This window comes from Rhamphochromis longiceps, linkage group LG15 (assembly GCF_057381845.1).
Source record: "Rhamphochromis longiceps isolate RC_006_pf linkage group LG15, R_longiceps_female_GT1.1, whole genome shotgun sequence".
NCBI lineage: Eukaryota > Metazoa > Chordata > Actinopteri > Cichliformes > Cichlidae > Rhamphochromis > Rhamphochromis longiceps.
The window spans coordinates 36217096-36230030 of NC_140571.1; the positions used below are offsets into that span (position 1 = coordinate 36217096).

General features: G+C 40.8%; 1 protein-coding gene across 2 annotated transcripts in view; it reads right to left on the reverse strand.

Annotated features, from left to right (window-relative positions):
* mcm9 (minichromosome maintenance 9 homologous recombination repair factor) overlaps nucleotides 1–6744 on the reverse strand; it is a 38164-nt gene extending 31420 nt beyond the window's left edge. Inside the window, exons 1-4 of one of the 2 annotated variants that reach the window (XM_085381531.1) lie at nucleotides 6640–6744; nucleotides 5747–5936; nucleotides 3575–3740; nucleotides 1177–1283 (exon numbers count right to left, since the gene is read on the reverse strand). In XM_085381531.1, coding sequence (XP_085237657.1) covers nucleotides 1177–1283; nucleotides 3575–3740; nucleotides 5747–5917 — 444 coding nt within the window. In that variant the 5' untranslated portion in view covers nucleotides 5918–5936; nucleotides 6640–6744. Of the gene's footprint in view, nucleotides 1–1176; nucleotides 1284–3574; nucleotides 3741–5746; nucleotides 5937–6639 lie in introns of those variants that run through there. The other variant, XM_085381532.1, reaches the window with a different exon arrangement.
* Nucleotides 6745–12935: the final 6191 nt, after the last annotated feature.

Consider the following 12935-nt stretch of genomic DNA (forward strand, 5'->3'; position numbering starts at 1 on the left):
TGGTGTTACCCTTTTCCCTGCGGTGGGGAGAGGCAGACCGCCCCGACTCCGCAACAGCAGGGAGGCCCCACACTCCAGACCGCAGTCGGACGGCCAACTCCTCCTCCTAGCCCCCCCGCTCCAGCAGGCCGCAGAGAACGGGGGTGTTCTCAATCACCTGATCATGCCTTCCCCATTTCAGTAGGATGCCGGGACCTGACGGGAGGACAGCTGGGAAGTTGTACAAACCAAAAAGTGTGCTGTATGTATAATATCAATCGACTTGCAATGCTGTGTGCTTCGGGTCTTTTTGTCACAATGATGCCGAAACCCAGTCATGGGATGATGGACCGCAACCTATTCGGCTGGTGGAAGTGCTGGCGAAGATGGTGGTGGAGCTAGCCGCTATGCATCAGTAGCAGGCTGCAGTGCATCATCTGCAGAGCAGCACCTGATGGTTCATCTAACCCTTTTCCCCTCTACAGACACCATCCTCCACTCACCGGGAGCCGCTGGGGCAGGAGTGTTGAGTGCGGGGGGGGGGCCAGGACACGTCTGCTGGGAGCGCCCACAGACGTGTGAGATAGATGTTCCATTTTGCTGGCCCTCCAACACCCTCCTTCGGTCTAAGAGGTACGTACAGCATAACGGTAAGGTGCGAAGGGGGTACATGCCAGTCTATGGTGGATATGGGTTGCACGCACACCCTGGTCTACCAAATCCGTGGTGGACACTGACCCCCTGTTAGGGCAGTGTGTGGGGATGCATTCACAACCAGTAATGATGTGTAGTGTCTGCATTGCACTAAGCGGTGACGTGGGGTCATCGAACACTGACTCTGGCCTGGAGGAGACGGCAGGGCCTTCTTGTGATGCCTCATCAGCTAAAGAAATTCCCTCCATGGAAGACTTCCCACTAAAGCAGTCTTATGATGACACTATATGCTAGGTCTTTGACCAAGTGATAAAAAAATGATGGTCACATGTTGCACCCTGACCTACCCAAAAAAGACGGGTTGTATCAACTGGGTCCTTTCACAAATATTTAATTCAAATATTGACACGATGTGTGGGCGTCTAAATCTCTACTCCACTATTAACTGGTGGCTTATATGTATACTGCTCATGTTTTTTGCAGTGTTGGAAGCAGCATTCCATTTAATTGAATAGCACATGTACATATATGAAATGCTGTTACCTTGGCAATACTGGTACGTATTACAGTACCAGTTACAGACAAAAAGTGTCCTACATCTCTAGTCCTAGGAATTGTATCTCTTGTCAGCTCTGGGCACACTGGCAGACCTGGACACAGGAGAAAAAAAAAGTTATGTGAAGTGACTCAAACAAGCAACAGTGAAGAGCAGCAACGCTCGAAAACCCTCAAATGTGGCTGTATTACAACAATTCTGCAAAGATGAGTGGGCCAAAATTCATCTACAGTGGTGTAAAAGACTCATTACCAGTCGACACAAATGCCTGATTGTAGTTGTTGTTGCTAAGGGGGGTGACCCCGAAACGGTCACAGTAGATGGCTGTTTCCCTGAGCCTGGTTCCACAGACAAGGGGCCTGAAAGCTGAAGGCTCTAACTCCCATACTGCTTTTAAACTGGACATGAAACGCTACAAGTATAAAGGGTAATTTACACCCTGGAGCACTGCACTGAAAAACTGATACTGATGTAACACTGTCTGTGAAGCTGGATTTAAGAGAGAAATGCTGATAGAACATGTTTAGTGCCATCTTGTGTCAGTACAAAACATGACGTGACCAGCTTGGTTGGTTGTGGTCAATAGACTTTAGTCTAACATTACTTTATGTTAGCTAACTAGTGACAGAGCCGATAACTCAGGTGGCTCCTTATTTTTAATCTTATTTTCTACTAAGAGGGGGTCAATTTTGTACTACCATTGGCTGTAGCAATGAGTTTTATCTTAGGAAACCAAGGATCTACTGTCCACTTTCACTGCTTGTCTCTTAAGCAGTCAATAGTTCTTTGTTGTTTGGCTAGCTGCACTAAAATGGGAGAATATAGCTGTTAGCCGTAATGTTCAGATTTATAAAACTAGGTACACCATATAGGAGATGCAAAAACTAAGTGCAAGCACATAAACACTAGATCAGGCGTCTCCAACTCCAGTCCTCGAGAGATACTGGCCGGCAGCTTTTATATGCATCCTTGTTCCGACACACCTGAATCAAATGAATGGCTCGTTACCAGGCCTTTACCAAACTTGATGGCATGCTGAAGAGGTAATTCAGCCATTTGATTGATTCAGCTGTGTTGGAGTAGGGATGCATCTAAAAGCTGCAGACAGTAGCTCTCAAGGACTGGAGTTGGACACCCCTGCATTAGATATATACATAATTCCAGTTTTGGTTATTTGGACAGCTTTACTGATATAACTGTGGGGACTTGGACTTAGAGCTTAAGGCAACAACTAACGTACAGCTGCACGCTGAAATCTGGGAACTAAGGTTAAAAACATTTTGAGTGTCATTCTCTAATATATTTTTCTTTGTGACGGCATAACCATGTTTCCAATAGTTGGAATTCTGTTTCCAAGTTGGGATTCTGTGTAAAATTTTGATCTCTGCCAAGAAGGTTATATTTTCAGTACCATTTGCTCCATGTGTGCCTCTGTGAATACAACAGCTCAAAAGGTTTTGAATGAATTCGAATAAAAGTTTGCAGGAGTACAGAGTGGGGTCATTGCGTTAAAATGTAGCTTGCATTTACCAGCGTCTTCAAGGTCAATTATTAGTCGAAAAAGTAATGTGCCGAATAAAGATTTGAAATAACTGACTTCTCCTTCACAGTCAAACTGATCTAAATGTCAAAGTGATAATAAGCCTATATTGGACTCTCAGATTCTTACTGCCACTGTTTGCATTGACAACATATAAACTATTAGAAAATGATATTTGGGGATTCAAGGTCAAATAGGGTCAAACTGGCAATATTTAGAAAATCATATGAGAATTCTAAATATCACATTATAGTTTTCAACTAAATACATCACATTTGACCTCACCTTTACATTTCAGAAACAAAAGGAACATATACAAACTAAAATTGGAAGTTAATACTCCCCAGAGAGATTGAGCTACCAAGGCAGAGGTTTGTACTCAGAGTGCTTCTTGTTTTTAATATAACATTAACATGAAATATTTTATATTAATATAAACTTTAATTTAATTTGAATGCACCTGCTAAACTATCAAACTGGGAAATTGTATTGTTATCTTTATTAAAATGTACACATCTGATTAAGCACTCAAACTCTTTATGCAGACAAAGAAAGGCAACTATTCCTAGTTAATTAAAATAACAGTTTATCCAGTTAAATATTTTAAAAATCAGACTGATATAAAGGCTTTTTCTTAGCTTCCTGAAAAATACAATAACAAACTTGGTCACCATCTTTAAAAAAAAAAAAAAACTGCTTTTGAAACTATGTGCTGCTTTCGTAGAGAGTGACCGGATCTATAGCATAGATTTATAACTCAGTTTATTTAGGCTTGACAGCATTTTGGTTGACATAGACACACAATCCAAATTGAGAGCTGTAACTAGTATAACTGCATGACTAACCTGTGATGCGAGCATGAAGAGTGTGGACCAATCTCTGGTCTTGTTTTCTTTGCCCTTCATTATGTTTGAGTGAGCCGTCGTCTGTTACCGCTTTGGCTTTTCTGTTTAATACTTTATCAAATATAGCCAGGATATCAGTGGGATATGCATTGAAATAGTCCCCAATCTGTGGGAAGACAGTACAATAACCATGACATTAGTGCAAATCCACATTAAATAATGAAGTGTAAGTACGTCAAAATAATAAATGAGTGTTTGGATAAGAAATACTTAGAGGCTAAATATTCAAGAAAGAAAAACAATGTTTCAAAATGAACTGCTCACTGGATTCCAATTTAGAAAATTCCTTTTGAATAGTTTAACTGCATCTGTTAAAAATATATAAATAAACATTTTAAGAAAATTTTTCTTAAAATGCAAAAATTAAAAAAACCCAAGTACAGACATGTCAGCTAAGCCATAAAATAAGATACTTTTTGTCTTTTTACCAGATGGAGCATCATTGTTGAAAAACAAATCTGATCATGTGGGCCTGATCATTTTGTTAACATATTACTGTTCGTTCTATTAAAGACGAAAGGATGAGATCGCAGGTACGAGTGGCGTAAATGAGATTTCTCTGAGGGTTGGATGGATCCTTTACCGATACGGTGAGGAGTTCAGTCATTGGGGAGGGGCTCAGAGTACAGCCACTGCTCCTCCACATTAAAAGGAGCCACATGAGGCAGTTGCCTCCTGGGTAAGCTGTTCCAGCTGGACATGTCCTACCAGAGGAAGGTAGGACAGGGAGAGGGAGGTTTGGGCTTCCCTGTTTGGCCTGCTGACTTCAAATAAGCAGAAGAAAATGAATAGATGATTTATCGTTTTGTTACTCAAGCTGTCTGCCCTAATCTTAGTATATCACGTTTGCAATTTATTTTAATAATCTGGTGCCAAAAAGCAGCACTCCCCGCCACCCCAAAATAAGTTTTTTTTGTTTTGTTTTTTAAACTATGCTATCAGTTTTCAATTGATTGCAATATCCTCTAACTATACATAGTAAAATATCTTTGTATAGTCAATTGAAAATTAATTAATTTTAACATATTTAATTTCACTTTGGTCCACTGTAAAACCATATCTCCTTTATTAAGATATGGGATAGTAGCATTTAATGTTTAAATTTATCCAGTTTAAACAGCAATATAATAATTAACTAATAAGTAACCACTCTGTGCCCTAAGTCCCAAAAGGATTAATCTCTTGTCTCATGTTCGACGGTGTTCCTAGGGATGATTTTTGTGTATAAAAAGATTAATGAACTGAAGAAGACCCCTTTTATATGAGCGTTCACAGAGGCTAACCCAGAAAGCCCGGCTTAACAGAAAAAAAAGTATCCCCACCGTCAATATACCCTAACTAAGACAAATAAAACTTTGATGTGAAACATTTAAAAGTGACAAATATGCAGAAAAGGAAGAAATCAGGAAGCAAATAGTTTTTCCACATGCCATTTGTTGATGGCATGATGAACTATACTCACAAATAGTGTTTTCTGGCAGTGTTCCTAAGCACATGCTGACAGTGCAGGGCCACCTGATGGCCTAAAGATCACAAGCTTCCAGACTTGTCACACAAAGACTTCTCCTGCTCCTCAGAATTATTTGATATTATGTACTGTATTATAAGGAGATATAAAAAGTCTATATTCCATAATTTGTAGACATAGTGTTTGGCGGATGAATGGTGAAACCCTGCCCATGTTTATTTCTGAGAAACATTAGCTCTCCAAGCTCTTTTCAAACCCAATCATGTTACTGACCTGTTGCCAATGAATCAAATTAGTTGCAAAATGTTTCTATGATTGCTTCACTTTAGTATCATTTACTTTTCCAGCCTTTTTTTCTACAGTTCCCAACTTAAAATGTTAAATTTGGTCAGTTTAAACATTTGATATGTTTTTGAGGTGCTTTTGTGAATAAATGTGGGTTTGAGATTTAGAAATCATTGCCTTCTGTGTTATTTAAACTTTACACTCCAATGCCCATCATTTTAGGAACCGGGATTATAATAATACTATTCTGAGTTTAACCATGACACATGACTTTTTTTTTCTTTTTTTAAACAGACATACAAATCTCAAGGAGCTTACTTTATCTATATCCCAAACACAGAAACCTGTGTTAACATTACCTCCATATTGGCCTCAAACAATGTCATGGCATTAACCACTAGAGGGCGATGAGTGTCTTCATTATCTTCAGTCTCTTCAATAAGTTGAAGAATGTCATTGTGATGATGATCTGTCAGATAGGTTTCAAACACCCGATCAATCAGTGCCTCCTGTTCCGGGCTTATCAACATGATGCAACAATTTGAATCCCTGCAAGAACATAAACAATGAAACTGACGTTTATAAAGACTAATGTTACAAACACGTTGTGTGCTGGTCTTAAACATCATTTTAAATATTCCATATCCATGTGCATTCACAGTTAAAGATCTCTCTTTATGCGTGCTCAGCAGTCAAACAAAGATGTTAAGCTGCTGGCTAGCTGCACACAAAAGACATGGAATACAAACGTGGACAGGTCTATTGGCAGCAGAGTGGCCCACTCTCAATATTAATATTAATATTAAAAACCCGTAACGTTAGAAAATATGATTAGGTTAAACACATAATTGCAACACAGCTATTGCACATTTAAAGAAGCCGTGTGGGAGAGAGGAAACAAATAAAATTCAAATGCAATACTGCTCTATTAGAAGTTATCACCTTTGTTCTAACTGCCTAAAACTGCGCGACAAAGCAACAAATAATGTTCCCATGTCTTCCCGGTGCTCATCAGGCAAAGACAGAGATTTTAACTATAGACACTCCTACTGTCTACCCGAGAGTTACAAAAGGCACTTCTTTGTAATTGGATTAGTACACGTCAGTCACATTGATTTCAAACAAAAATACCACTTTACATGTCATCTATTAGCGTAAACACCCTGCATACTAAAAGTTGTATAACAAGTTTCTCCCGCTGATAATTACGTTCATATCCTGTCTCGCTGTAATAATGTAAAGGCTCACATACCGTTTGTCAGACACACGAACATTTTCTAATAAGAAACCCACTTGTACAGCCACAGCGACTTGTGCTGCGCGGGCTTACAGCTGTCTTCTTCTACGTCTAAACTGGCTTCTGCTTCTTCTTCTTGTTTGTAAACGGTTGGCAAACAACAAAAGAGTTTGTCATTGCCGCCAACTGGTATGGAGTGTGTATCGGCACATTCTCATGCAGGAGTTTGGAACGGTGTGTATGGAGGGCTACAAGTGCCAAAAGGATATAAATAAATAATTACACAGTTAATTTAATATTTCATTTATTAATAATGAAGGTAGAAAATAATAATTCATTAAATATTGATTTATTTCATTTGAAACATTAAATAAATGTGTTTATTTGTAATTTCCATAAAATATTGACATATTTAGTTCAAACATTTTGACACTCCTGGCGCTGATGCAGTGTTCATGAATTTCAACCTTGCTCATCAAAGTAACAAGGCGGGGTCAATGCCGATTTGTTTAGTGGGCATTTCTCAATACCCAAAGCTCATTTGGACTTAATGGAACCCAGACTGTCAGTAATCTTTTAAAATACTACTGTTTTTGTGTCAGCAAATACACTTCTGATATTTTTTTTCTAGGCAACAATTTTGTGATGTAAACTTCAACCATCTGGGCAATCAGTCGAAATGAACCCTATATGCAAAAGTGCTTTGATATTTTCGGAGATGTTGTTCCCGATGTTTCTTCCCACTAGTCTAACAGCCAGCTTTATGGTTGGAGCAGACAACACCCAGGTCCCTGCACACAAACCCTTGCTGACCCTCACCTCTTGAAGACTAAACAGGGATTACAAGGAACTCAGAAACATAGACTGCTAATGAACCTTAAATCGTGATCATAATGCATAACAATCACAAAAACACAAGAAACTCAAAATGCTGCGACCAAGACAAAGAACCATGAGAAAGTGTGCAACATATTGAGAGATGTTCTGCTTGTTCCTAAATTAAAATCAGAATAAGAATAACCTTATGTGTTAGGTTTGTATTTTACTTTTTCATAATCTACCCCCAAGTCAAAAACATACAAAAAAGTACACTTTACATAGAAGTTATAATGTATTATATACATAATTGTACCCGTCCAGTGGTTAATTTCATAACCACGTGGCAGCAGGGATTTCACAGCACAAGCCTAACCCCAAGACTCTCTAATTCCCTCCCTGGTCACCCCTACATCACAGCCTAATGTGAGTAAGAATGATCAGAGTGCTAAAACAGAGCTTTTCTTTATTTCCTCATAATAAAGCATTTTTATTCAGAAACAAAGATAAATCAAAATAAGTTTGATCAATATATAAATGAGAAATTTAGGTTGAGTAGTGAAAATGATTGTCTGTGAAAACTAATATCTAAGCAATGAGTTTATCATACACATAATCCTAAATTAGAGAAATAATGTTAACTGTTACACAGAGCCTGGTGTAGCCCCATTTTTCTTGTGGTAAAGAAAGATGGGTTTTGTTAGGATTAAATAAAGCTGTTTTTAATTATTTTTATACATTGCTATGTGCTCATTAAAGAGTTGGCACTCCATGAAATGAGGGTCAAAAGCTTAATTCAGCTCTATGACTGAATTGAATTATCATGACTGTCATGTAGAAGTGCAGAGGGTTTTGCAAAACATTGTCACAGACAGCCAGGGGCCAGCACGAGAGGTTCGGATCCAAAAGCAGACACCATGAGCTCAGCTGCATTTTACACAAGTGATTTATTAAAGGGTGACAGTGAAAAACAAAACACCCTAATCCTCAGTGAACTAACCTAGTTCAGTTCAATTCAATACTTTATTGTCCCACCAGGGGAAATTACACTCAACAAAAATATAAACGCAACACCTTTGTTACTGCTCCCATTCCCCATGGGATGGACGTAGAGACCTAAAATTCATCCCAGATACACAATATAACCATCCCTCCCAAACAGTGGTCACAAATCAGTCCAAATGTGTGGTAGTGGGCACATCTGCTATATTGAGATAATCCATCCCACCTCACAGGTGTGCCACATCAGGATGCTGATCTGACATCATGAGTAGTGCACAGGTGTACCTCAGACTGCCCACAACAAAAGGCCACCCTGGAATGTGCAGTTTTGTCTCACAGCAAAATGCCACAGATGCCACAAGCAATGAGGGAGCGTGCAATTGGCATGCTGACAGCAGGAATGTCAACCAGATCTGTCGCCCGTGCATTGAATGTTCATTTCTCAACCATAAGCCGTCTCCACAGGCGTTTCAGAGAATATGGCAGCACATCCAACCGGCCTCACAACCGCAGACCTCGTGTAACCACACCAGCCCAGGACCTCCACATCCAGCAGGTTCACCTCCAAGATCGTCTGAGACCAGCCACCCAGACAGCTGCTGGAACAATTGGTTTGCACAACCAAACAATTTCTGCACAAACTGTCAGAAACCGTCTCAGGGACGCTCAACTGCATGCCCGTCGTCCTCATCGGGGTCTTGACCTGACTCCAGCTCGTCGCCGTAACAGACTTGTGTGGGCAAATGCTCACATTCGATGGCGTCTGGCACGTTGGAGAGGTGTGCGCTTCACGGATGAATCATGGTTCACATTGTTCAGGGCAGATGGCAGCTGAGAATGTCCCAATTCTTGCATGGCCAGCATACTCACCGGACATGTCACCCATTGAGCATGTTCGGGATGTGCTTGACCGGCGTATACGACAGCGTGTACCAGTTCCCACGAATATCCAACAACCTCGCACAGCCATTGAAGTGGAGTGGACCAACATTCCACAGGCCACAATTGACAATCTGATAGACTCCATGCGACGATGTGTTGCACTGCATGAGGCAAATGGTGGTCACACCAGATACTGACCGGTTCTGGGTCCCCAGACCCCCAATAGCGCAAAAAACTGCACATTCCAGGGTGGCCTTTTGTTGTGGGCAGTCTGAGGTACACCTGTGCACTACTCATGATGTCAGATCAGCATCCTGATGTGGCACACCTGTGAGGTGGGATGGATTATCTCAATATAGCAGATGTGCCCACTACCACACATTTGGACTGATTTGTGACCACTGTTTGGGAGGGATGGTTATATTGTGTATCTGGAATGAATTTTAGGTCTCTACGTCCATCTCATGGGGAATGGGAGCAGTAACAAAGGTGTTGCGTTTATATTTTTGTTGAGTGTAGTTTAGCTGCAAGGGCAACAATAAGAGTAAACAAAACAATAATAAAAAGGTACAAGACAGTTATTTGCCATTAAGGAGACGGGTTGCAGTGGGGATAAGGGAAATATGGAGTCTTTTGGTATTCCTCACAGGTACTCTAAAACGACGGCCAGAGGTCAAACTCATTGTAAAGTGGATGGTTAAAACAATTAATAGAATAAGCCTTTCCCAGCACGTGCTTGTTATAAATGGCCAAAAATCCATCTTGCAAACGCCTTGAGAGTTTGCTGGGAGTTTTTACCAAAAGTCCCAACCAATTCTTGTTCTTCAGAGTCCTGTTACCAAACCAGGCAGCGATACAGAAAGAAAACATATTTAGTAAAACTTTTGTAAAACAAGGACAACATAATAATAATAATAATGGATTAGATTTATATAGCGCTTTTCAAGGCACCCAAAGCGCTTTACAATACCACTATTCATTCACTCTCACATTCATACACTGGTGGAGGCAGCTACAGTTGTAGCCACAGCTGCCCTGGGGCAGACTGACAGAAGCGAGACTGCCATATCTGGCCATTTCAGATAAGACATTAAAAGATCTCATTTTTGATAAAAAGAACAGACTTTGCTGAACTTTTTTGGTACTGGCATCAGCATGAGGTTTAAAACACAGTTTGTGGTCAAGAACAACCCACAGATACTTGTAACTCTCCACAATCCCAATATCAGCAGTTTTAATGATAGTAGGTGATGGGCTATAAGAAGACTCCCTAAAATCAATAATCATGTCTTTTGTTTTTGACACATTTAATGAAAGGAATGCCTTATCACACCAAGCAGCAAAATCTTCTGCAACCGGCCCATGGACTGTCTCGTTTCAATCGTTCTGGCCAACGACGTTGAGGTCAAACAACGTGCGACTGCTCTTAAGTGTCAGTCTGAGGTCCAAGCTGAGCATCTTACTTACTGAGCATCTTATAGAGAGCAGGTTCGATTCTTTCAAGGTTACTGCTGAATTCCACAAGGGGCTCCACAGGGGCTCTGGTCTGGTGTTTTTATGAACCACACAGGCCCGGTCAAGCACAGTGGATCCAGCAGGGGAGATAACTGCACCTTCTGGTGCTAATGTATCTTCGGAGATTATCTTACAACTGCCGTGGCTTGTGTTTAGGACAGAGTGCAGGGGATAAAGTTCGATGGATTGTTATAGACAGTCGGAATGCAGACATTTTATGTTTGCAAGAGACAGGGTTGTCCAAACAGGACTTGGGAAAACTCAATTGCCTTAATGCAAGATTTTGGGAGTGGGGGGAATCAACAACTGATCCCAGCACAACTATAGTCAGAAGCACAATACCAGAAGGGGTTGCTGTTCTCTGGGACAAAAAATAGACCCTGTGATAAAGCCCATTAGATTGGATGTAGACTGGTGTATTGGTATACAATATACACAGAATAATAATAGCTTTATTATTCTTAATGTTTTTACTCCCTATGAATCTTTTGAAAATGAGGAGGAATACCTCAGTAGTCTGGCTTTTATTAATGCATTTATTCAAGATAATGATACTTACAGTATATATGTTGTGGGTGATTTTAATGCCACTCAGACATCAGTTCTCGGTTTGCTAACCACTTAATCCATTTCTGTGAAGATAATAATCTTATCCTTTCTATCAAATTGTTACTGCCTCCAGATAGCTACATATACATAAGTGAAGCCTGGCATAGTACATCATGGCTGGACCATTGTATCTGTATAGCTGATGTACATGCAACTTTAGAAAACAGCAACAACTGTAAATAATATAGCTAATATTGCTACCAATGTAAAATTAGACTGGCCAGCGTTTAGTGACTAAACGCGAGACTCTGTCTTCAACGCAAAGTCACTAACAAGAATTGAGGCATGGAATGTAAGAACTTTCCTCCAATGCAGGAAACTGGCCCAATTGCTGCTTGAATTCAATTGGTACACAGTACCGGAACACATCAGAGGAGTAGGCATTGTCATGTCCAAGAAGGTGGGGACAGCTCTCGTAGGCTGGAAGTCTGTCAACGACTCACAGCCTGATTTCGCACAAACGTCACGAAGATCACGATCTTCCAAGTATATGTTACACTGCCAAATAGACCTTCTACAACCACCTTCATGAAGCCTTACGCGAAATCCCTCACCATGACATAGTCTTGCTTATTGGAGACCTAGACGCAAAGATCAATAAAGAGCGGCGTGGTTTGGAACACTTTATCAGTCCCCACGGTTTGGCCTCTTCAGTTGCAGCCGCTTATCACGTGGCCGACCCCCTGAACTGTTGAGTCGCCACCCCTCCCCACGAGGCCGACCCCCTGAACTGTTGAGTCGCCACCATTCCCCACGAGGCCGGCCCCCTGAACTGTTTCACTTGCCCTCCTGGTCAACCCCCGGAGCTTCTTGGCTTTGGACAATTGAGCAGTCAACCTTCGGGCCGGCCTCCAGAATTGTATTTTTGGACTCTGTTTTGTTTTTGCTCGTTGCTCCGACTGCTCCAGTCGTGCTCCATGTTCCCTGTGTTTAGTGTCAAGTCCACATCTGTGTTATTCTTCCTGTTTTACTTTGACAGTCCCTTGTCTGATGTTAGTGTGTCTAGTTTTGCTTCACCCTGGTGTCATCATGTTGATTGCTCCCAGCTGTGCTCCCCTCATGTGTCTCATTTCCCTCAGTTTATTTTAACTCTGTGTTTCTCTCTGTCAGTTTCACGTTGTCCCCTCACCATGCTGTGTGTTTCTCCTTCTGTGTTCCCTGAGATTTCTGTCCCTAGTTTCCAGGTTTCCCAGTCACGGTATTACAGAGTTTTTAGTTTTAAGTTTATTTTTGTGAAAATTATTCAACTGCTATAAAGCAGCCTCTTTGAGTTTATTTCTCCGTTGAGTGTCTTGCGCTTGGATCCTACATCCTGCCTACCACATAGCCATACCCTGACAAAAAGTGCGATTATTCTTTTGTTGTATTTCAACACTTCTGTTTCATCAAAGCAATTTTTTTTCTGTTTGGGAGTTACACATTTTACAGATTTCAAAAATTTTGAGAAAATGTAAATTATGTCAACCAGCAATACTTTTAGCACTGCC